This window comes from Fundulus heteroclitus, unplaced genomic scaffold (genome assembly GCF_011125445.2).
Source record: "Fundulus heteroclitus isolate FHET01 unplaced genomic scaffold, MU-UCD_Fhet_4.1 scaffold_61, whole genome shotgun sequence".
NCBI lineage: Eukaryota > Metazoa > Chordata > Actinopteri > Cyprinodontiformes > Fundulidae > Fundulus > Fundulus heteroclitus.
Window position 1 is genome coordinate 1959605 of NW_023397044.1, and position 26537 is coordinate 1986141.

General features: G+C 43.3%; 1 protein-coding gene across 2 annotated transcripts in view; it reads left to right on the forward strand.

Moving 5' to 3' along the window:
- bves (blood vessel epicardial substance) overlaps nt 1–26537 on the forward strand; it is a 69053-nt gene that overhangs the window by 30116 nt on the left and 12400 nt on the right. The window contains exons 5-8 of one of the 2 annotated variants that reach the window (XM_036133342.1): nt 9955–10063; nt 12205–12372; nt 12455–12596; nt 13542–13663. In XM_036133342.1, coding sequence (XP_035989235.1) covers nt 9955–10063; nt 12205–12372; nt 12455–12596; nt 13542–13648 — 526 coding nt within the window. In that variant the 3' untranslated portion in view covers nt 13649–13663. Of the gene's footprint in view, nt 1–9954; nt 10064–12204; nt 12373–12454; nt 12597–13541; nt 13664–26537 lie in introns of those variants that run through there. The other variant, XM_036133341.1, reaches the window with a different exon arrangement.

Here is a 26537-nt window from a genome sequence, read left to right on the forward strand (position 1 = left end):
TGAAAAAATACGTCTCTACCATTTATAGATGAGGAGATATGAAGCGTTGTTCGGGGCAAAGTTCTCCATTATAATCCAATGGGACTTATTGTGAGCAAAGTCTCTGCACTTCGGTAGACTCGCCCGCTGCAGCTGTGTCAGTGAGTTTCCATGACAACGGAACTCTGAGGGCCAGAGAGAGAAGCTCCATTGAGATACAATGGAAACTTTCATCGCTCACTGCAGCGGCTGTGATTAATGTAGAAATCTGAAATTCACACAGTCACTTCCTCTTAACATTTTAAAATTTTCATGTGACTTTCAGCCATGTGTCAGTTTTCTGTGACATTTTGGATTTTACATGCTTTCTTATTGGGCATTTGCTTCCAACAGGACCTGGCATGATGCCCAGACACGACCCAATTGGCCAATACAGCACCACCCACATGTGGGAAATGGCGCTACTGACAATTTTGGTCAAATGTTGAGTTCTGGGCCCAAATGTGGTGAGGCTGAGTTGCTAAAGGAGGCCAATCTGTCCCATGAACTTTGGTCATGTTTGGTGACATTAAGTATTGGCACCCCTATTTGAGGCACTTTCCAGTACAGGATTTGGACCAAACTGACAGAGTATAATCATCCGGTGATACCGAACACAACCATGTTAGCGGATAATGGTTAGCATGTTGCTAACCGGAAGTAGCTCTAGGAAGGTCTCACCAACTTCTGCTTCACAGAGTCTGTTCTTACATTAGAGAGAAAGCTCCACAAGAAATTTGGGCTACGTCGCATAAAGCATCTCCAAGCTATGAGGTGTCAAACATCCAATGCTTTTCAATGGGGGATTAAACCCCTTATGGTCCCAATACTGCATGCCCATATATGGTGCTACAGTATAGCTCAGAGGGAGAGTGCAGGCTTAGCATGCAAGAGGTCATGGGATCGATTCCCGGTGTGGGAGACTTAGAGTTTTGTATTATAATCCCCACAGTGTGTATATTAAAACATGTGTGCTGATCCCATGAAGTATTTTTTTGTACCACCCGACTTTTTGAGTTACCATGGCAACGTTATAAACGTTTTTTCTCCCTATTTGAGGCTCATCCCAGTACAGGATTTGGATCAAACTAACAGAGTACACTCACCCAGTGATACCAAACACAACCATGTTAGCGGCTAACGGTTAGCATGTTGCTAACCGGAAGTAGCTATAAGAAGCTTGTACAAACTCCTGCTTGACAGATTTGGTGAATTTTAGGATTTTCTCTCTTTTTAGGCACTTCTCAGTACAGGATTTCAACCAAACTAACAGAGTAACATCACCCGGTGATACTGAACACAACTCTGCTAGCGGCTAACCGTTAGCATGTTGCTAACAAGAAGTAGCTTTGGGAAGGTCCTACCAACTGCTGCTTAGCCAGGGTTCTTCTGCCTTTACAGACAGAGAGGGCTGCAGCTGTCAGTGAGTCTCCATGACAACGCTGCTAGCAAGAGGCTCCTAGGAGGTCCATTGGCTTAACATTGCACCTTTCGACGGCCGCTGCGGGGGCTGTGAAGGCCATAGGAAGCTGAAATTCGCAGTGTTGCTTCCTGTTGCTATTTCTGATGGCACGGTACGCACCAAGTGGCAGGCGCCTTGCTAAATTTCTTCAAAAATTTTTCTAGTTAATATTAATATTCTTTATTTTTCTTCCTTCACGATTAATGCGGCCCAAAACATAGCGTGCACCCCCACAATATAGGCATCAAAACCTGTGGCTCGATCTCGAGATGTGTGCTACTACTTTTATTGGGATTTCGAGTTACCATGGCAACAAAATAAGCGAAAAACCACCCCAAAACAACCCCATAGGAATGAATGGAGTCTGGGAGAAAGAAAGCCTCAAAAAACCCTCAAAAGGACCATTTTCAAAGCTGTACTGTGTCGCCATGCTTTCACCTACAAACACCGTTTAACTTCCAGTTTGTAGATATATCTGTGACCTACTCAGAAGTGAAAACGGGATGTGGATATCTTTTATCGTCTCTTCACAGTTACTCCTCAAAGCTCATGTCCGAAAATCAGCGAAATCATCGTTTACAATGAAAGTCAATGACGGAATTCTCCAACCGCTAGAGTGGCCCACTCTAGCTTTTTTAAAGATTTCAAAACTCCGAACAACTTGACCTTTCTCGCTCAATTTTCACTCTACATAGACAAAGTATACATCAAAACGTAGGTATTTTTGTCAGGATTCGGGAAATGTAACCCTCATTGGTGTGGCATTTATAGATTTTTCGCAAATCACCTCAGAGCGACACAAACCCGAAACCTCCCCCATTCATTTCCTATGGAGCGGTTTTGAAAAATGACGTCTAAAAATCCAAAACATCACATGTTTTCGCATCGTCGCTACTCCTAAACCGTTTTATGTACAGACATGAGACTTTCACACATGAATGTCCCAACCCTTCTGGCACTCAAGAAAAATGAATTTTGTGGATAACTGTTACGGTTTTTCCACAGGAACAATTTGTTCGGGAGTAGCGAATGTGCAAAATCCTGAAATCGCTTTGGAGCTGCATTTTCCCACATCATCCACTTTTTTACATCGTCGCTGTGCCTACACCGATTTTTGTAAAAATATGAAAATGAGCTACATGGTCATCAAAAGCCTGCTGATACTCACAGTGAAAGAATTATTTTGATATCTCTTATACTTTTTTAGCCAGAGCGATTTGTTCGGGATCATTTTCAGAGGATTTCTGAAATTTCATAAAAATGTCCTTTAGATCATAATTTTATACGCCTTTATTAAACTTTTTCCAGCAAAAACCGATAGCAAGTCTTCTTCCCTTATCCTTTACGAAATAAACACAGAAAAAATTACGTCTCTACCATTTACGGTTCCGGAGAAATCGTGCGTTGTTCGAGGCAAAGTTCTCCATTATAATCCAATAGGCAGACTTGGACACCAAGTGTCTGCACTTTTTTAGACTGGCCCGCTGCAGCTGTGTCAGTGAGTTTCCATGACGACGGAACTCTGAGGGCCAGTGGGAGACGTTCCATTAAGATAGAATGGCAACTTTCGACGCCAGCTGCAGCGGCTGTGATTAATGTAGAAATCTGAAATTCGCACAGTCACTTCCTCTTAACATTTTCAAATTTTAAAGTGACTTTCAGCCATGTGTGAATTTTCTGTCCCATTTTGGATTTTACATGCTTTCCTATTGGGCCTTTGCTTCAAACAGCACCTGGCATGATAACCAGACACGACCCAATTGGCCAATACAAAACCACCCACGTGGGAAATGGCACTACACACTATTTTGGTCAAATGTTGAGTTCTATGCCCAGATGTGGTGAGGCTGAGTTGCTAAAGGAGGCCAATCTGTCCCATGAACTTTGGTCACGTTTGGTGACATTAAGTATTGGCACCCCTATTTGAGGCACTTCCCAGTACAGGATTTGGACCAAACTGACAGAGTACAATCCCCCGGTGATACTGAACACAACCATGTTAGCGGCTAATGGTTAGCATGTTGCTAACCGGAAGTAGCTCTAGAAAGGTCTCACCAACTTCTGCTTCACAGAGTCTGTTCTTACTTTAGAGAGAAAGCTCCACAAGAAATTTGGGCTACGTCACATAAAGCATCCCCAAGTTATGAGGTGTCAAACATCCAATGCTTTTCAATGGGGGACCAAACCCCTTATGGTCCCAATACTGCATGCCCATATATGGCGCTACAGTATAGCTCAGATGGAAAGTGCAGGCTTTGCATGCAAGAGGTCGTGGGTTCGAAACCCGGCATGGGTGACTAAGATTTTTGTGTTATAATCCTCACAGTGTGTATATTAAAACATGTGTGCTGATCCCATGAAGTATTTTTTTGTACCACCCGCCATTTTGAGTTACCATGGCAACATTATAAATGACGTATTTTCTCCCTATTTGAGGCTCATCCCAGTACAGGATTTGGACCAAACTAACAGAGTACACTCACCCAGTGATACCAAACACAACCATGTTAGCGGCTAACGGTTAGCATGTTGCTAACCGGAAGTAGCTCTAGGAAGCCTGTACAAACTTCTGCTTGACAGATTTGGTGAATTTTAGCATTTTCTCCCTTTTTAGACACAACACGCTAGCGGCTAACCGTTAGCATGTTGCTAACCAGAAGTAGCTTTAGGAAGGTCCTACCAACTTCTGCTTAGCCAGGGTTCTTCTGCCTTTACAGACAGAGAGGGCTGCAGCTGTCAGTGAGTCTCCATGACAACACTGCTAGCAAGAGGCTCCTAGGAGGTCCATTGACTTACCATGGCACCTTTCAACGGCCTCTGCGAGGGCTGTGAAGACCGTAGGAACCTGAAATTCGCAGTCTTACTTCCTGTTGCTATTTCTGACGGTACGGTACGCACCAAGTGGCAGGCGCCTTGCTAAATTTCTTCAAAAAATTTTCTAGTTATTGCTTTTTATTCTTCCGTCACCGTTAATACAGCCCGAACCGTAGGCTGTACCCCCACAAACTATATATCAAAACGTGCGTCTCGAAGCCGCGAAGTGTGCTATTTGTACTTGACGCCATTTAAAGTTAAAGTTATTTCTCAAAACCACTTCCTAGACACAGTTGACCTCTCAAAAGTGTAAAGCTCAGCATGGTACTTTTTTTTGGTACAGGGGTTTAGGTGTTGGGCTGGTGCACCAGAGGTCGCAGGTTCGCAACCCGCTGGGGGTACCGAATATTTTTTTTCTTTTTTACAAGTAACAAATAAATAATTTGAACAACTGATATAAATGAATGAATGATGAAAAAATTGCAACCGCAAGAACTACCCCCCGGTCAATACAGCACCACTCACCTGTGGGAAATGGCACTACACACCATTTTTGTCAAATGTTGAGTTCTGGGCCAGATTTGGTGAGGCTTAGTTGCTAAAGGAGGCCGATCTGACACATGGCCTTTGTTGAGCTTTGGTGACATTAAGTATTGGCACCCTTTTTGAGGAACTTCCCAGTACAGGATTTGGACCACACTTAAAGAGTACAATCACCCGGTGATACTGGACACAACCATGTTAGCGGCTAAAGCTTAGCATGTTGCTAACCGGAAGTAGCTCTAGGAAGGTCTCACCAACTTCTGCTTCACAGAGTTTGTACTTCCTTTAGTAGTTTGTAATGCCTTTAACATTTTTATTCACATATTTCATTTTTTCATGCTACACTGAAGTATTTAATCATGTTTTAATACCACCAATTTTCCATGCTGCTTGGGTGCAGACCTTCTCCTGTCGGCTGGTTTTGACGAAGAGAAATCCTTTTCACACTCAGAAGATTTGATTTAAAATCCCCAAGTGATAAAAGCCTACGACCAAGGAACTCGGAAGCTTTGCCTTTGACGGTTACTTGCAGAACTTCCCCCCGGCCAATACAGCACCACTCACCTGTGGGAAATGGCACTACACACCATTTTTGTCAAATGTTGAGTTCTGGGCCCAGATTTGGTGAGGCTTAGTTGCTAAAGGAGGCTGATCTGACACATGGCCTTTAGTGAGCTTTGGTGACATTAAGTGTTGGCACCCTTTTTGAGGAACTTCCCAGTACAGGATTTGGACCAAACTAACAGAGTACAATCACCCGGTGATACTGGACACAACCATGTTAGCGGCTAACACTTAGCATGTTGCTAACCGGAAGGACCTCTAGGAAGGTCTCACCAACTTCTGCTTCATAGAGTTTGTACCTCCTTTAGACAAAAAGCTCCACAAGAAATTTGGGCTATAGAGCACCACTGACCTGTGGGAAATGGCGCTACACACCATTTTTGGTCAAATGTTGAGTTCTGGGCCTAGATTTGGTCAGGCTTAGTTGCTAAAGGAGGCCAAGCTGACCCATGGCCTTTGGTGAGCTTTGGTGACATTAAGTATTGGCACCCTTTTTGAGGAACTTCCCAGTACAGGATTTGGACCAAACTAACAGAGTACAATCACCCGGTGATACTGGACACAACCACGTTAGTGGCTAACGCTTAGCATCCAAGCAATTTTCCATGTTGCTTGGATACAGACCTTCTCCTGTCGGCTGGTTTTGACGAAGAGACAAATCCTTTTCACACTCAGAAGATTTGATTTAAAATCCCCAAGTGATAAAAGCCTACGACCAAGGAACTCGGAAGCTTTGCCTTTGACGGTTACGCGCACCACCAGGCGGGCGCCTTCTTCAACTTCTTCAGAAGTTGAACGATTCTAGTTATTAAATTTATATTGATCTATTCGCGGGCCGCAGTGATGACGAGGGCCGTGTGCGGCCCCCGGGCCGCCAGTTGCCCATCCGTGCTTTAGTAGATTAAATAAGTTGAAGTATACTTTTCTTTTTCGAGTGCCTTGTTTCCAAAACAATATTTTAAGTGGCGGTCGCCTGACGGGTAAAACGAGCTGGGTCCACGAGGATGTTTCACCACCAACCGGGTGCGGTAGCTTTAACACAATAGTTTGTAGCATAACCTTTGTTGGCAATGACAGGGGTCAAACGTTTCCTGTAAGTCTTCACCAGTTTTGCACACACTGTAGCTGGTATTTTGGCCCATTCCTCCATGCAGGTCTCATTTAGACCAAGGATGTTTTGGGGCTATCTCTGGGCAACATGGACTTTACACTCCCTCCACAAATTTTCTATGGGATTGAAGTTTGGAGACTGGCCAGGCCACTCCAGGACCTTAAATGCTTTTTATGGAGCCACTCCTTTCTTGCCCAAGCGTTGTGTTTGGGATTATTGTCATGCTAGAAGATCCAGCCATGTTCCATCTTCAAAGCTGTCAGTAATGGAAGGAGGTTTTGGCTTAAAATCCCATGATAGATAGCCCTGTTCATTCTTCCCTTAACACAGATCAGTCATGCTGTTCCCTTTGCAGAAAAACAGCCCCAAAGGAGGATTTTTTTCACCCCCATGCTTCACAGTAGGAATGGTGTTCTTAAGATGCAACTTAGCATTCTTCTTCCTTCAAACACGACGAGTTGAGTTTGTGACAAAAAGGTATATTTTGGTTTCATCTGACCACATAATATTCTCCCAATCCTCTTTTGGTTCTTCCATATGGTTTCTGGCAGACTTCAGACAGGCCTGGACATGTACTGGCTTAAGCAGGGGGCACGGCTGGCACTGCAGGATCTGAGTTTCTCTTAGTGTAGAACAGGGATTCCCAAACTTTTTTAGCCGCACACCCCCTTCAGTGTCCAAACCGGCTTGGCTCACCCCCACTACCCCCCCCCCCCAGAAAAAATTCTGTTGCTGTTACATCAATTCAACCATCTTAACAAAAGTTGTGGGAATAAAATTAGAACATAATTTGAATTAAACTGCAATAAAGTTGCAACATCCACAACAGAATCCTGAGGATTTTGCAGGTGCATCAGTAGCTCAGCCTGGAGCGAGAGAAAGAAAGAGACGCTCCGATCGGCCACACCTCCACAACCTGAAACGTCTCTGAAGCAAGGGATTAAACTGATGATCTACCTGTGTGTTGTCACTTGTTTGTTTTTTTGTGCACCAGCTTCTTAATCTGACTCAGAATTTTCGTCGCAAAATACAAACATGAAGAACTTTGATTTGTGTCCGATGGGGGGGGGGAGAGAGAGAGAGAGAGAGAGAGAGAGAGAGAGAGATATGTGTTATTAATCAGAGAAATAAAAACTTTTACAGCAGCTACATTCAGCAGGTAAACACGCCCATGACAACACACCTCAGCTCCCCTCAGCCCCACCACCGGTTTGTCCCTGTCTGAATATGCGCTAAAACCGCATCTGTAAAATGAACTGCGCCTGTCTGAATCTCAATGAAACGTATTGCAGCTCTGTGCGTGACCATAGTCAAGAAATCGCAGAGGCTGCAGCAGGGGGTGGGCGAGTCATGCGCGTCAGTGCTGGTTACAGTGCATGTTGCAGAGTCACCGCAACATGAGCAGCGCTGTTTGTACGTGCTGCGCGATCGATAGAGAGACTGTGTCACTCAGTTTAAGCTTGTAAAAACTTTCGGCCCGAATTCAATTGTCCCTCTACTGACGTACACGACGTGAAGCGAGGAAAGAGTTTGTCATTGGTTTGCAATTCACTCGTCTGTTGCCTCCGATTCCCTGGTTTCAGCCAACTGAGCATATTTGTGAGAATGAATGAAGTAGAGGGCACAAGCTGCTTCTTCTACGTATTGAAGCACAATGCGTAGAAGATAAATTCATATCTTCATATCAGTGTAGAACAACACTTTTTAAAATAAACAGATTTTCATGTCAATACATTTTATTTATTTATTAAATTTGCTGTCTTGATTTTAGTTTCCACAAAGGAAATGTTTATTTACACGTCTTTTATTGTGTGGGGAAAAAAACACTGTCAAACCGCCATTACAGATTTCAGCTCGCGCACCCCCTAGTGGCAGCTCGCGCACCTCCCAGGGTACGCTCACCACAGTTTGGGAATCCCTGGTGTAGAGTGATACTGATGATAGATTGTGTTGCTTTGGTCCCAGTTCTCTGCAGGTCATTCATCAGGTCCCATGTAGTTTTGGGATTTTTCCTAACCGTTCTGATGTTCATTTTGACCCTACGGGATGAGATCTTGCCTGGGGCGCCAGATCAAGGGAGATTATCAATGGTCTTGTATGTCTTCCATTTTCTTTCACCTGCTCCCACAGTTGATTTATTCACACCAACTTGCTTGCCTATTGTAAATTCACTCTTCCCAGTCTGGTGGAGGTCTCCTGGTGTTGTTGAACAGCTGTTTGGTCTCTGCCATGGTTGAGTTTGGAGTCCGACTCTTTAAGGCTGTGGACAAGTGCTGCATGTTAGCTTTGATCTAAATGTTACTGTCCCAATCAAAGTATCTATATAACAGCAATGATCGCTACCAATACAAAGGGAGAAAAAAAAGGTTGTCAATAAGACACGTTTAATATTGTGCTTTTAGTCTTACCTAATGAAATCGCGCTGATTTCTGATAGGTAAAAGTTTGGTAAGGTAAGCTAAGTGGCTGCTGCATGTTAGCTTTGATCTACATGTTGCTGTCCCGATCAAAGCATCTATGTATATAACAGCAATGATCGTTACAAATACTAAGGAAAATAAAGATAGTCAATACGACACGCTTAATATTGTGGTCTCAGTCTTACCTTATGAAATCGCGCTGATTATCAGTGAAACACGTCTTCACCTCCTGAATTTTCTATGTAAAAGCATGTAGCCGGATGTAAAGATACCCTGCTCCGCTTCAAAACGGAAGTTTAGTGACGTCATGTAAAAAGGGTCTATTTCTGCCCTTCGCTGCAAGTGGCAGTGATTGGTCAGAGTTTTTACAGGCCAACGGCTGTCACAGAGGTCTAATTTTTTAACCTCCTTTTTCTTAATACATGATGTATTGACTAATTTCAGGGTGGAAGGACCATTTCACCCTGTATAACAAAATGTGTTTCTGAACACCGTTACCAACTATATCTTTAATATAGGTAACAAGTGGAGTGCAGAAGAGCTTCCTAAGGAAGAGAATACAGGTCTGTGAGGGCCAGACCTCTTTCTTGTTTGTGGGTGGCTGAATACTTATTTTCCACCATAATTTACAAATAAATTCTTTAAAATCCTACAATGTGATTTCCTGTTTTTTTATTCCTTTTGTAGTTGAAGTGTACTTATGATGAAAATAACTGACTTCTCATCTTTCTAGAGCAGGAGAACTTGCACAATCAGTGGCTGACTAAATACTTTTTTGTGCCCGCTGTAACGCCTAAATAACAGGCTGGAATGTAACAAAATAAGTAAAAAAACAAGGGAGGTGAATACTTTTACAAGCACTGTATTTGTGAAATCATAAATGTTTGCTTCTTTGTGCATCTACTACATTCAGTAGAGAGGTTAAATCTACAATATTTTACCAATAAAACTGTTATAATGAACAACACTTACCACTAGTTTCAAAGCTTGATCAAAATTGTGAATTTAATGTTTTTGGAACAGGATGAAGGTCTCATATCGAGGTCATTTCCTCCACAACATCTACACATACTCATTCATCGATTCTCCGGAGTTCAGGTCTACTGAGATGCACAGAGGGGAGAAGTTCCAGGTGAAAATTACAAAGTTAAAGTGAATATAAATCTGTATATACATCAACCAATGACATCAGGATCTACTCATCATAGATTGAGTAGCTCTCCATGTTGCAGCCAAATAAACTTTAACCTGCCAGTTAATGTACTAGTTTAGGCTCTTGTAGTAGGCTTTGGTATGCAGTAATGAGCTATGAGCAGTAGGTCCTTTAAATCCTGGTTGTAGTGGCTTTGGGCCCTCATGTGTAAGACTTGTTTGCTTAACAGTGCATAATTTAATTGAGATCTATTTATTCTATTAATTTTGAGACCAAGCCAGCATCTAAAGATTCAAGTTGTATAGTTTCCATAAAAATCATTACACAAAACTGCACATTGACACCCACAACCAGGCCACCATGTTCCAAGAGTCAAGAATCAAGAGTTTTAATGTCATGTAACCATGTTGAAATTTTGAGACTCCGGCTCAGAATTCACACGATAAACAGACACAAATGATACATCAATGCAAAAAAATAAAGAATGAGCAAACAGAGAAGACCCTAAAAAAAAAAAAAAAATGAAAAAAGCTACATTTAAAGTTAAGCTGTACATCAGAAGAAAGAGACATATCAAAAGGGGAAAAGTCCTGTGCAAATATCCATCCATCCATCCTCTTCCAGAGTTGGGTTGCGGGGGTAACAGCTTTAGTAAGGAGGCCTAGACTTCCCTTTCCCCAGCCACTTGGGCCAGCTCCTCCGGGGGAATTCCAAGGCATTCCCAAGCCAGCCGAGAAACTTTAGGCCCGTTTACACTACACTTTTTTAACCGAGCCGTGACCAGTCCGAGCTCGGTAACCGAGGTAACTCTTGTGTGTAAATGGTCAGCAGACTGAACTGGACCGAGCTAGACATAACTGGACCGCGCTAACTGCAGACCAATTCCTGAGCAGGTCTCGGACTGTTTTTTTATTATCCCGGTTATCTGATAACGAAGAGCACATAAGCAGACTGCGTCATCCCCTTACAGTCAGCTGAATGTCCACGTTTTTTCCGGCGTGTCTGGCTGCACGTCACGATTCACACTCCATTCAGACAAATTTCAGACATTCATAAAAATACTAGCTTCCTTACCATGCCACACGGTTTCCAGTGATGATTCTACTTAGCAGTGTGGTGAACCTCAGTGTCTGTTGTTGTTTCCTGCATCTGTAAATCCTTATTAGACGTCCGTTTGTCTTATCCACGTCCCAAAAGCCGACTCTGTCTAACCATAACATCCTGAATGTTACGGGCGACACCATTTTGATTTGCTCAGTCCCGCCTTTAATCCCAGAGAGCAGCAGTACCGCAGATCATCATTAGGAGGCGAGGAGCAACCAAGGAACCGGGATAGTGTGGTGTGTAAACGGTCGACTCGGCTTGGTTAACTGATCCAAGCTCAGACTGGTCTCGGCTTGGTTAAAAAATGTAGTGTAAAGGGGCCTATAGTCTCTCCAGCGTGTCCTGGGGGTACCCCTGGGTCTCCTCCCGGTGGGAGGTGCCCAGAACACCTCACCAGGGAGGCGTCCAGGAGGCATCCTACCCAGATGCCCGAGCCACCTCAACTGGCTCCTCTCGACGCAGAGTAGTGGCTCTCCTCCCCGGATGACTGAGCTCCTCACCCTATCTCTAAGGGAGAGAGCCCAGACACACTGCGGAGAAAACTCCTTTTGGCCGCTTGTATCTGGGATCTTGGGAACTGTGCAAATATTAATAGATAAGGCATCTACAGATAAAAATAAAATGTTCAAGTTGAATGTACCAAACACGCTGAGAGGCTAAAAAGTGCAAATAGTCCTTACCATGTGACAGAATTAAAATGTTTAAGTCAAAAAATTAAAATGGCTATCAATTTACAGAACAATTTAAAAAGCTGTGCAATTGCACAAATGTATTAGACAAACACTCCCTGAGAAGCTAAAAGGTGTTCAAATAGTTATATGCAAAAATCTAAATGTTCAAGTTAAAAAGGAAGAGAACAACAGTTGATTTAAAGAAAGGTGTAAAAATGTGCTATTAACATTAATATCCAAACATCTCCTTTACACCATTTCAGTTTGGATATGTATGTGGGCACTGTAGGTGCTTGTGGTAAAAACCTTTGAGAGGAATCTGTACTAATCTGGTTTTACTGATAGGTGACAATAGTGGCAGAGGAGAGCTGCAAGTTCCTGTGTTGGTCTCGAGAAAGGCTTACGTACTTCCTGGAATCAGACACTTTCCTGAATGAGGTGTTCAAGTACCTTATTGGCAAAGACATCACCAACAAACTGTATTCTCTAAATGATCCCACGCTCAGCGATAAGGTGAGTGTAATTTTGTACTGGCACAGAACTGCTTTCTTGCTGATGGTGTTATAAGGAAATGGTGGTGGTGGATGTTTCCTAGGCAGTGAAAAAGATGGACCGTCAGCCAAGCCTATGCTCTCAGCTTTCTATGATGCAGATGAGAAACAGCATGGCAAGCACCAGTGACACAGATGATGTCCTTAACCAGATCCTACGTGGAGGATCTGCTGGATCGTCACTCCGTAAGTATCACTGTTGCTTAATTAAAACACTGTTTTGAGGTAATTCAAATGGCCAGAAGAGTTTCTTGCAAGGTGCCTGAAAAGTTAAGGTAACAGTAGTACTCCATGGCTCTCAGGCATCTCAGGGTGGCTAAACTTACTTCTAATTTTTGAAAAGATGCATAACTCTAGCAAGGGCGGAGCTAGACATTCTCCTCATTAGGGGCTCAGCCCACAAAATATTTCATCATTATGAGGGTGATTTGGTTCACCAAAAATGAAGAAATCATTTGAACTGTTGTTGTGGTCACAAAATGAATTTAATATTGGCCTTTACATATCTTAAAGTTTAACCTGCTGTTCTTTAATAATCCTAATAGTATATACCAATAGTATATGAATGTGTTCTCATTTGAATGATGAACTAGATAACCTCAAATGTTAAAATTCAGTCTTGGTGTCACTCATCTTACGCAAAGTACACAACCGTGTTCTCCATGCCATCTATGTATTATGATTTATTGCACATTTAATCATTATTGACAACTCAATATTGTTGGAAATAATTAGTTGTCATAGAGAATGTAGGTAAGCAGTAGCCCCGAGTCTGGATGACTTATGCAGAAGAAGTTTATTACCATAGTTGCAGGACCCGGGAACACAAAAAAATAAGACATTGTGTATAAAGACCTATGGATCTACATTAAAACTAGTTATAGCCCAGGACTAAACCAGGATTAATTTAGGACAGAAATAGATCAAAACCAGTTAGAAACCACTACTAAACCAGGGCTCAGTCTGGGCAGAATATTAACAAAACCAGCAAGAAATTAGAAGTTAGCAGGACAAAAATGTCTTAAGTTTAACTTCAAAAGGAAGTACACAAACTATGGTAAATGTGTTCTATTACATGACATCAATGTGAACCCTGTTCCACTGATACCCCAATGCACTGAATACTCCTAGGTTGGTCTTTGCTGGAGAACCAAACCAGGTGCTGCAAACACCATTTAAATACTCAGATGTTTGAGCTTCAAAGTAAGACAAACACAAACACACGCGTGTGTGGCTGACACGGCGAGACAGGTTTGGACCAGACTGAAGCCTGTTTTTGACGCATCTGCGAGGTCCGCCTGGCCATATTGCATCATTTTGACATACATGCTTCGCCATGCGGCACAAAGTTTCTGCATTGCGCACCTGCCGTACGCATGCGCATGTTTCGATAGATACAGACAGGAGAGGCAAAGTAGAAGCTCGCACATGAACATGTCCAACCACCAACTCAGATTGATTGTTCACTCTGAATGTTGTTTCAAAATAGCAAACCTGGTTTAATTTCTTAGTTATGTCCTGATTTTGTAGCGTTTGTGGACGCTACGTCGCTACTTGATCAAAAAAATAACGTCACTACAGGAAAGTTACTTGATTCATAAAGCAGCGACGCTATGGTCAAGCTACTGGAAAATGTAGTTTAACTAATTGCTTCGCTACATGTGGCGGTGCTACTGCACATTACTGTATGTATGTGTGTGTGTATATATATATATATATATATATATATATATATATATATATATATATATATATATATATATATATATATACAGATCTAAAATAAAGTGATAGTGACGATGTGCAAAACAGTGTAAAAGAATAATAAATGTCATTTACGGGGGGGGGGGGGTCTGAATCAATGAGGGAAGCGTTGTAGAGATTGATGACCTGACCATAGGCAGGAATGATTTCCTGTGGCGCTCTGTGGTGCATCTGGGTAAGAGGAGTCTTCTGGTGAAGGAGCTCCTCTGCTGGGCCAGTGTGTCATGGAGAGGGTGTGAGACATTGTCTAAGATGGACTGGAGCCTGGACAGCATCCTCCTCTCTGCTCCGGTCGTCAGTGTCCAGCACCTCCCCCACGACATCACCAGCTCTCCTGATCAGTTTGTTTAGTCTGTTGCTGTCAGCGACCCTCAGCCGACTGCTCCAGCATGTGACAGCAAAGATCGTGCTGGCCACAACAGACTCATAAAACATCCTCAGCATCGTCCGACAAAAGTTAAAAGTCAGCCTCAGGAAAAAGAGTCGGCTTTGGAACTTTATGTAGACCGCCTCTGTGTTTCTAGTCCAGTCCAGCTTATTACTGTTAAGGTATAGACCTGTTCTCGGTCTCCCCTGGTTCTTTTATCTGATAATGTGGTGTTTGCATTATAGACTTCTGTAGTAATAAAAAGACTCTTCAAACCGTAACTATATTTTACCATATTTAATCTTTTTCCCCCCCCAGTGTTCTGTCTAGCAATGTGGCAATAAAAATTGTTGTCTTAATGCCAACTAGAGCTTGACAGATTTTACTTTCCCAAGTGGAGCAATCAGCTTTCACCTTAGTGCTCCGCTTGATTTATGCATGTAAATAGTTTTATTGTGATTCCTGCGGGGAGTATTTCAAATTATGTGGACACTACAATGGGAAAGTAGGAGAGTAAAGGAAAAACAAGAAGAGAAAAAAGAAAGAGAAGAGGTGAAAGAAAGAAGAGATAAAAGGGAAAGAATGATAAAACATCTTCAGTCTGCTTCATCACCTGGAAAGAGATGTAAAAAGAACAGCACAACCAACGGACATAGTATAACAGATACAATAAAGTAACACCTTGATACCATTGCTAAATTATATGTATTATTATTTAAACTGACATGTATAATATGATATTTGAGAAAAGAAAGTAAATAAATAAATAAATTATGGGCTTTCTGTATAGAAGTGAACACTTAGTACCTGGAACCCAGCACCTGTGGGTGTTTGTGAGAGTGCACTGGTTTATGTGAAAGATATCCAGAAGAAAAATGCTCAATAGTGGTTGTGAAGAACCAGTTCTAAGTTCTACCATATTTAATCTAATAGGCAGAGGAATGTTTACAGACAGAACTATGTTCTCATTACAACGCCATGCAACCGGTCCCTGAGAACCCCGTTAGTTACATTAAATACCAAGCATGTGTCCACCCATTCAGGGCGTTCCCAGTGTGATATCAGCGTTCTGTTTATCCCATTGGTGGACAAGATCTGTAATGCAGATATCCTTGCTGACATATATCACCCATTTCAGTCATTCTGTCCAGTCTGAGTATGTCACACACTTTGCCTTCAGAGTCCGTTATCTGTAATTTCCATGGCAACCAACTTTGCAGTCCAGTCTCTGTAATCCTCAACATTATTAGAGTACACTCCCAGGTACTTGTACTCCTCCACAGTGTCAACAGGGACCCCCTAGATGGAAACAGGGGTCACAGGTGTTTTTGCCCTTCTCAGATCCATTATTAGCTCCTTAGTCTTTGTCACGTTGAGCTGTGGATGCTTCAGCTCACTCCTGAAGGTGGCAAAGTTGCCCACTACAGTCCTATATTCACTCTCATCACCCTTTTCAATGCAGCCAACTATTGCTGAGTCATCAGAAAACTTCTAAAGGTGGCAAGACTCAGTGCAATAGTTGAAGTCTGAGGTGAAGAGGGTGAAGAGCAAGGGAGAGAGGACAGTCCCTTCAGGGGCCCCGAGTGTTGCTGACAACCCTGTCAGACACACAGTTCTGTAGGCGTACATACTGTGGTCTGCCCGTCATGTAATCAACAATCCAGGCGACGATGGGGGCCTCCATCTGCATCGCAGTCATCTTCTCACCCAGCAGAGCCGGACGGATGGTGTTGAAAGCACTGGAGAAATCAAAGAACATGATTCTCACAGTGCTTGCCGGCTTGTCCAGATGAGTGTAGACTCAGTTTAGCATGTAGATGATGCTGTCCTCAACTCCCAGGCGGGGCTGGTAGGCGAACTGCAGTGGATCAGTGAAGGGCCTGACCATGGGCCTTAGCTGCTCCAGGACTAGCCTCTCAAAGGTCTTCATGATATGATGTAGTCCTGAGGGCTGCTAGGACGCGGCGTCTTTGGCACAGGAACAAGGCAGGACATCTTCCAGAGCACGGAGACTCTCTGGAGGTGCAGGCTCAGGCTGAAGACTAGGCTAAGAACTCCACAGAGCTGCTAGACACAAGCTTTAAGAACCCTGGGACATATACCATCTGGGCCTGCAGCTTTGCTGGAGTGGAGTCTGGTCAGCTGTCTTCTCACCAGGTCAGGGATGAAGGACACTGTAGAGGTGACAGTTGGAGGAGGGTGAGGTCCTCAGGTTGTGGAGGACATGATGTAAAGCAGTTAGCCAGCAGCAGAGATTTGTGGGGGATCATGGGTGCAGTATCAAATTCAATTCATTGGCCCGGTCAATACCCATTGGAATAAGCGGAAGGTATTTCTCATCAAGTTTTTGTGTTGAATCTAATTGTTTATTCAATACTTTTTTAATAAGTTGGTAACATTTCTTAGTTAAATTATTACCCTGGTCACCATTTGTGCATCCATGACCTTTTGACTCCTGTATATGTGGCTATCCGTCAAGGCAGCACCTCCACACTGCTGCCTTGTCCACACAATATATGTTCACTGAATGGTCAAATGTTCCCCAGAGAAGTTGGGGAGTACCAGCGTCTTCATCACTCATGGGCATGAATGCCACTCTCTGCTGTCCAAAGATGGTGCCCTTGTGGTACAAGTAGTTACAGCTTTTAAAGCAGATCATGAAGAGGCTGACACAAGGATGATCCTCCATGCCTCTCATGCATCTAATAGCTATGACAGTGTTGTGATTAGAAGTTCTGACACAGATGTATTCATCATGGACATTGCTTCAGCTCACAGATTGAAAGCTGACTTGTTCATGCATGCTGGCCCATGGTCAGACCATAGGACCATACCTTTGTCTATAGCCAATGAACTGGGAAATGATATCTGTGATGCTCTGATTGGCCTGCACTGTTTTACAGGCTGTGATTCTGTCAGTGCTTTTAAGTGAAAAGGAAAGGTGAAAGCTTTTAAGCTCATGATTAGCAGTAAAGAGTATATAGATGTGTTCCAAAATATTGGAAGAACTGGAGCTTATATAACGTGAACATGACAGCCATCCAGTCATTCGTCTGTGCTCTGTACAACAAACAAGGGTTGATCTTCCGACGGTCATACAAGACTGATGACACACTCCAGCCAACCCAGGACTCTCTGACATGTCACATTTTACGTGCTACCTATCAGGCTGCCATACACCGCCACTGTCTTCAGAGGAAAATTGATGCTCCTAGCCCAGTTAACAATGGCTGGGTTCTGAATGAAGAAAATGCTCTGGATATTGTATGGAATACTCAGCCTGTTGCCCCTGACTCTGTCATGAATTTTTTGGCCCGCTCATGTAAGAAGACATCTTGTATCCAGGGAAAGTGCTCCTGCAACATGAATGGGAGGAAGTGTTCAGAACTGTGCAACTATATAAGTTGCAAAAATGTCCAGGAAATAGCTTATGACGTGGGACTTACTGAAACAGACATCAGCGATGATGAAGACGATGATGATAACTAGGTCCTACATGTATATGTAGGTACATATCACCAGCTGAACTTTACTAAAATTGGAATTGATAGACACTCCAATGACAGCTCAAATTTTATGTATATAGATGCCTCAATTAAAATGTTCTATTCATTGTATCTACAAATTTTTGAAATTTGTTAACTATATACATTTGGCTTGTAAAGGGTTAATGAGCTTATTGAACAACTGGAACATTCGGTGTTTGGAATAGAAACCATCCATTTAACTATTGTTTTTGTTCATTTGATTATGAGGGGTTTGCAATAAGGAGGAGAGATAAAAAAAACTAAATTTTATTTTTTGATCCAACTGTCCATTAAAGGGTTAATAAACTGATCTAATGATAAGAATATTTCACTTTTTGAAGGGGAACCTCCAGTATAAATCAGGAAAAATGTAAATATCTTTTAAATACCTATTTGTTTGGTTTGTAGACAAGTATGTTATAGTAAAGAGCAAAAATTGAGAATTACCATTTTCACTCATGATTTGGCCCATAGAGGGTTAATGTGCAACTTTAGCATCTGGAACATTGCATTTTTGAAATCAGCACCCTCAAATTACCTTAGATCAACTATCCTTTTGTAGTTTTAAGAGATGTTCAACAAAAGTCATTTTCTAAGCAACTTTTTCTGGCATGCCCCATGGCCTAAGAAGGGAGTATGCTAGAGCCCACTTCACCCATTTTGTTAAAGGACATTACATATGCCTGATGATGGTGATTACATCCTGCAGGCAAATGACTTGATGTTGCTGTATAATTCAGGATGTTGACAACAAACAGGCTTAAATCAGAGGCGACCAGACTTTCATTCAGTTCTTTTTGAAAACGTTTCGACTCCTATCCAGGAGTCTTTGACAAAACCCCCCTGGCCACGCTACAATCGCTCTCTTTTCACCCACTGCCTTAGCACCATTGAGGAGAACACTCATCTGCCTTTGCGGAGGATCTGAATGGGTTTCGGACACCCACAAGCATTTGCAGTTCCGGCAAGCTAAGTATAGTCTGTTTTCTGTGAAACCAACATCGGAATTTAACAACCGACGGCCATGGAAACAGTCTGCTTGTAACCTTTCTTAGCTGTGGCAGGAAAGCTGAGTCGAGCGGTCTCCTTCCTTGTGGCTAGGCCAAGCTAAGAGGAAAGCTGATCTGAAGTCACCTGCTGCAACCTGCATAGAAAACCTGGCCATGCCAGGAAGGCTGTGTAGAGGTCCTCATGTCCACAGCCCGAGCGCACTCCCATGGAGATGTATACAGCTTGGCCAGGCCTGGTTTCCCAAACGACGACTGTTTCCCACTTCGAGCTAACCACCTGCTTGCTGCTCAGATAACCAGCTTCACCCTGGAGCAACTTCTTCCAACCAGGTGGCCCGAAGTCAACCGAACTGACACGGACAGGTTTGGCAAAGTTAGACAGGGAAAGTCAAATGGTTTATTTTTTATGTATTTTACTGTTTTATAAAACAGGCTGGCTAAACTGCCTGCTAGCATTCTGCAAACAAAGCTTTTGCTGATGTGGTTTGAGTGTGTTTTTATGGTTATAACAAACTTTATTTCTTGTAGGGTTTTATATGCCAATGGTATATTACTGTTTGTGTTGTCCCGTTTGCTCTTTGTGACCAAATAGAGCTTAAAAGTCTTTTTTAATTAGCGCTGAATGTCTGCTAGTATTAGCTCCTACTAGCTTCTAAGTAACTTACAGCGACGGCCCCGTTAACACAACTATGGTTCGTTTTTAAACATAATGTTTGTTTAATTTAGCTCAGCAATCATTCGATAGTGCTACGAGCTTTATTAAAGCATCAATAGGGAATATCAATGTCAATTTAATGGTACTTTTGTAATGTTAGTATTAAACTCAAGCTTATGTAAACATTGCCCACAGGAAGTGCCATGACACGTCATTTCCAGTCGATCGTTATTAACTTGGTGCGTTAATCTCAAATTAACAATTCAAGCCTTAATCATTTCCTGGAGACATAATCACATTAATAAAAATCCAGTGTCTTAAAGGTTATGGATTTTTACTGAGCAAATCCTTCTTTAAATGTTATTTCCTTGAATAATGTTTTATATAACCCAGATTTGCATTGCGAATGGGTTGAAACACATCAAATGCTGTTCTAAAGTAGTTAAGCTAATTTAACCTCATTCCATATTCTTTAAGATTAACTTTGGTTCTTTTATTTGGATCTGCAGTGAACCAGGATTCACTGAATCATTCTGATCATGGTTTTCAACTATTTTTTGTCCTTCTGTTTCTTTCGGTGTACATAGTTCCTGAGCTTCTTTTACCTTAATTTTACTTAGTAGTTTAGTTCAGTTTCACTACCCTAATAGAGAGGATTGGTTGAATGTTGTGTTAATTCAGACAAACAATATTCTACAGCCCCTCCCTGGGCTGCCACCTTACAGTGGTGGAGGGGTGTCCCAATGACCCTAGGAGCTATGCTGTCAGGGGCTTTATGCCCTTAGTAGGGTCACCCAAGGCAGACAGGTCCTAGGTGAGGGACCAAAGAGCAGCCCAAAAGCACCTTATGATGATTATCAGAAATGGACGTCATGTTCCCTCGCCTGGACGTGGGTCACCGGGGCCCCACTCTGGAGCCAGGCCTTGAGGTGGGGCACGTTGGCGAGCGCCTGGTGGCCGAGCTTTTACCCATGGAGCCCGGCCGGGCTCAGCCCAAAGAGAAGACATGGGTCCCCCTTCCAATAGGCCCACCACCTATAGGAGGTGCATTGCGAAATGGGTGGCAGTCAAGGGTGGTGACCTTGGCGTTCCGATCCTCTGCTGCAGAAGCTAGCTCTTGGGACATGGAATATCACCTCTCTGATGGGGAAGGAGCCTGAGCTCGTGCGCAAGGTTGAGAGGTTCCGACCAGAGATAGTCGGACTCATCTCAATGCATGGATCTGCCTCTGGAACCAGTCTCCCTGAGAGGGGTTGAACATTCTTCAACTCTGGAGTTGCCCCTGGTAAGAGGCGCTGAGCTGGACTGGGCATACTTATTGCCCCTCATCTCGGTGCCTGTACGTTGGGGTTCACCCCGGTGAACGAGAGGGTGGCCTCCTTCTGCATATGTGTGGGGGGAGAGGTTCTGACTGTTGTTTGTGCTTATGCGCCAAACAGCAGTTTGGATTACCCACCCTTTTTGGAGTCCTTGGAGGGGGTACTGGAGGGTGCCCCTCCTGGGGACTCCCTCGTTCTGCTGGGGGACTTCAGTGCTCACGTGGGCAATGACAGTGGGACCTAGAGGGGCGTGGTTGGGAGGAACGACCCACCTGATCTGAACTCGAGTGGTGTTCTGTTGTTGGACTTCTGTACTCGCCATGGATTGTCCATAATGAACACCATGTTCAAGCACAGGGGTGTTCATATGTGCTCTTTGCACCAGGAAACCCTAGGCCGTAGTTCAATGATCAACTTTGTTGTTGTTCCATCTGATCTGCGGCCGCACGTCATGGACACTCAGGTGAATAGAGGGGCGGAGCTCTCCACTGACCACTACCTGGTGGTGAGCTGGCTCCGATGGTGGGGGAGGAAGCCGGTCAGACCTGGCAGGCCCAAATGTATTTGCTCGGAACGTCTGGCAGAGTCCCCCGTGAGACGGAGCTTTAACTCCCACCTCTGGGAGATCTTCGAACACGTCCCGAGGGAGGTGGGGGACATTGAGTCTGAGTGGATCATGTTCCGTGCCTCTATTGTTGAGGCGGCTAGTTGGAGCTGTGGTCGCAAGGTTCTTCAGCTGTCAAGCTGAAGAAGGAGTCCTATCGGGCTTTATTGGCCTGTGGGCATCTCAGGAGGGGGAAGCAGTGCAGTACCAATACTGTTTATAGTGAGATTGATGTGCTGCTGACCTCGACTTGGGATGTTGTGCATCGGTAGGTTTAATACTTCGAAGACCTCCTTAATCCCACCAACATGTCTTCCATTGAGGAAGCTGACCCTGAGGACTCTGGGTTGGGTTCTCCCATCTCTGGTGCTGAGGTTACCGAGGTAGTTAAAAAGCTCCTTGGTGGCAAAGCCCCAGGCGTGGATGAGCATCGCCCTGACTACCTTAAGGCTCTGGATGTGGCGGGCTGTGTTGGTTAACGCGGCTCTGCAGCATTGCGTGGACATCGGGGGCAGTGCCCCTGGATTGGCAGACTGGGGTGGTGGTCCCCCTATTTAAAAAGGGGGACCGGAGGGTGTGTTCCAACTACAGAGGAATTAAACTCTTAAGCTTCCCTGGTGAGGTCTATTCCGGGGTTCTGGAAAGGAGGGTCTGTCGGATAGTCGAATCTCAGATTCAGGAAGAGCAATGTGGTTTTCGTCCTGTATGACTGGTGTCAGTCTCTGGTCCGCATTGCGGCAGTAAGTCGGACTCGTTTCCGCTGGGTGTTTGACTCCACCAAGGTTGTCTTTTGTCACAGATTCTGTTCATAACTTTTATGGACAGAATTTCTAGGCACAACCAAGGTGTTGAGGGGATCCATTTTGGTGGCCTTAGGATTGCGTCTCTGCTATTTGCGGATGATGTGGTCCTATTGGCTTCATCAGGGCGTGACCTACAGCTCTCACTAGAGCGGTTTGCAGCCAAGTGTGAAGCGGCCGGGATGAGAATCAGCGCCTCCAAATCCGAGACCATGGTCTTGAGCCGGAAAAGGGTAGAGTGCCTTCTCCGGGTTGGGGAGGATGTGCTGCCCCTAGTGGAGGAGTTTAAGTATGTTGGAGTCTTGTTCACGAAGGAGGGGAAGATGGAGCGGGAGATCGACAGGCGGATTGGTGCGGCGTCTGCTGTGAAGCGGGTGCTGTACCGGTCTGTTGTGGTAAAGAGAGAGCTGAGCCAAAAGGCAAAGCTCTCGATTTACTGGTTGATCTATGTTCCTACCCTCATCTATGATCATGAGTCCTCGTTTTGGATGACCTGCCCCCGGCAAGCTATTCCTGGGAAATTCCCGGGGACAGCTTGCCGGGGGAAGGTTTCAGCATTTTATGATTGAGGAAAAAAAGTGTGCGCTGCAAGAGCTATTAAGGTAGCTGGTCGCAGAACTGTCAGCAACAGAGAGTAGTATCCCACACCGTCAAGGTGGGAGCACACCCTCTACAAAAAGTTAGAAAAGAAATATGTAGGAACCTGTGGAACAGATTGAATGGTTTGGTGTATCTCGGCCTTAAAGCAGCCTTTATTATTCATGTTGGGAACATGTCAGAGAGAGAACAGCTGGAAATGCAGTAATTAGACAAGAAACAGTTGATGACCCAAAATGGACGCGTGCGTTATTATGAACATTTATAGTTGGTGTATTTATGGCAGCTAAACAGAAGTAAACAAAAGGTTAGATGTAGAAAGAGATTGAATGTTCACCCGTTGCATACAGAGATACATGAAGATGGTAAATGGGACTTGTATGTAAAGCCTATAGGGATCTTTTTTAAATATAAGGTTTAAAAACACTTTGCTTTACTAAATACAAACTGATGGCTTGACATACGGTGGGTTGTTATAGAATTGATTTAGGCAGCAAATGATTGAAACAGATGTTGGTGAAGATTCTGAGTCATCCAGGTCATGATCAATTAAAAAAAAGTTTAGAAAATAAAACAACTGGACTATTATTCTGAAGCTGGAAACTGAAATAGAAGTCCAGTTGTTTTTTGGATTGATTGAAACAGAAATCAAAAGCCTTGTTTTACACACAAACTTGGCTAATAAGCTCACCCTTGAAAGTTTGCCAATAATATGTGTATTCTGTTTTCATTCACAGAATAAGTAGTAACAACGTAACATTTAACAAAGTTGTGCTGCTTGAAACTTCAGTACAGACAAACTTGCTTGGCAAGGGCTTCTTGAGTTCCCTTATTTTGAATCAAACTTGCACGCACGGTCCACGCCAAGTTACAGGTCACTTTGGGGTGCTGAACCGTTCAGACAGAAGTCTAATGGTGGTTGCATAATTAGTAGTGCAACAAAGCTTCCTGGGTTCATTACCGACACTGCATGAGGTGGAAGGAGACTGAACTCAGAGCTGGGCTTTTGGGTTGCTGCGTGACTCAGCGGGATGCTTTTGTGTTTTCAACATTTACGTATAAAACTCCATCTCTTCATTTATACTGTTTAAAAGTGACCTCTGTATTACAGTGTAGTGTGTTACCTGTTGGGCTTCTTTTGGGCTTGTTTGTTTTCAGAGAGCTGGTTGCTTGTTTCTCTTGCAACAACTGGCAACATTGGATGAGTCACACACCTTATTTTTAAAGATGCTGCTGCCTGGCACAGATGGATAGAATATTCTTCTCAAATGCTTCCACAGTCATGTAAAAGTTAAAAATTAAAAGTAATTTATCCTGAACTATAAAGGCTATCCCTTCAAACATGCAGTGCTACACGTTTGTCATGCTCCATGTGTGCATGCAGCACCTTTTGTCTCAGGACTTGTGACAGACTGACAGCCGTTGGTTAGTGGCTATTGTTAGCCACCTATAATTTCCTTATTTATCATTGGTTTTGTGGTAGTGAAGGTAATATTTGTGTTTGTGGAATATGAGTTTGTGACAGTAACTTTTTGGTTGCCTGTGCCCACCACTGCTCCTTTAATGCATGGTCTCTAATTTACAGCTCAATGCAAGGTTTAAGGAAAACTCATCATGCTGTTTTTTTTTTAAATCAACTTGTTTGACAGATTTTGAACTTTCAAAAGTTTTACAGATTGCTTTTTTGGTTTTCTAGTTTTTAACTTTTATTGAAAGTTACCTTTTACTATAATATCTCAGGAAATACTTTATAAACAATTTTTCAAGTGTCCTATGAAAATATAGAGGTCTAAGTTACATTTACTTTTACCTGCAACAAATATATAGAATCACACTAGTATTTGCTTGTCTCTTCTTTATTGTCATTAAATTTACAGACTACAGTATAATTTGCTCCTCCTAATGTAAACTCTGTTTTCCCCCACTCTGATGTTATGTAGTGTTTCTCTGACAGTTTTCCTCCTGTCCTGCCTTTAGCTGTGACCCTTTCCTCAGACAGAGCAGTTCCCTAGGAATGCTGTAAGAGCACCTCTTTTGTTTTCCCCTAACTCAACTTTCTGTAACAAAAGACAAACTGACCTAATTACAGTTCTTCACTCTGTCGAAAGATAAGTTCTTCATATTAGTACAAAATTTAACCTCTACAAATCTACATTATGCCTTGTTTACCAGGCCTGTCCCAACTTTGTTTTGTGCTATTAACATTTAATATTGTTTGGGGTTTGCCAAAAAAGGAGTATTTAAAGACTAAGACTAAACCTTTCTGGTACCAGTCTGGACCACAATATGTCTTGTGAATGCTGCCTTAATTCATAGTGACATAGATCCAAAATGGTGTCAGTAGCTTTGGGGGGCCATTTTGGCAATATACCATCATACAGCTGCTTCAGATTCATTTTTACATCAATGATGTAAGCATCAATCAAGGATCTTAATTGTCACCGTGTGCTACCATGGTGAAATTTCCTTTGAGACAGACACTGGCTTAGAATGTACACAGATAATACAACACACAGCCTTAGTACTTACAGTTATTTTGTTTTTGTTTGTTTTACATTTGCAGAGAGTGGGGTGAGTTTTGCCTGTTTTAACTTAAAGTGACTTTAATGCGAAACCATGACAGCAATGCATACAACTAAAATATGTACATATATTTAAGGATGTGGTGCATCCATGGGAACAATTAATCTGACTCTCACCAGATGGAATGTGTTCCGCAGAGCTCCACACATCCATCTGGGATTGCTCCACTGGAGGTGTATTTTAGAGGTAGTGTCAGGGTTTTGTTTACCGATGAACTCAGGACGCACACACGGGACTAAAAGTTTGAGTCTTTATTGAAGGAAGTATGCTGGGTGGTGAGTGATGAAGACCGGAGGTTCAGGACTGCAGAAGGTCAGGGATGAATGTGATGGCAGGAGCTGACGGCCCGGCGTGAAAGAGAGTCACGACTTTCCAGGCAGCCGGGAATTGCTCAGTTCTGCTCGGCTAGCAGCCCCGTAGCCACAGCAGGTTAGCAGTTTGTTTGCAGACACCAGGACACAGAGCTGAGCTTCTCCAGGGCGGCTAGTCAGGTTAGCAGAACTTAGGAGACACCAGAGCACAGAGCACAGAGCAGAGCCTTTCCAGGATGGCTAGTCCAGTTAGCAGTTCTCTGGAGACACCAGGACACAGAGCAGAACCTCTCCAGGGACAAACAGCAAAGTAAGAGTCTATAGAAAACTGGCAGGACTAACCTTAAACAAGAAAAACAAATCTTCCAAGGCAAAAACAGGGACTGGCATGGAGAGGTGTGGAATGATGACGGCCCAGTGCTGAACTGAAGGCAGAGGGAGGTTTAAATAGAGCACTTCACAGGTGGAACAAGGGTCTGGCTAATTGACTGGTAAATGACTCTCAGGTGTGACTGACTGCTGAGGAGGTGAAGTGAAAATTGACAGAAAATAACTGATGACTGAAAACTAACAATAAATAAAGTAAAACC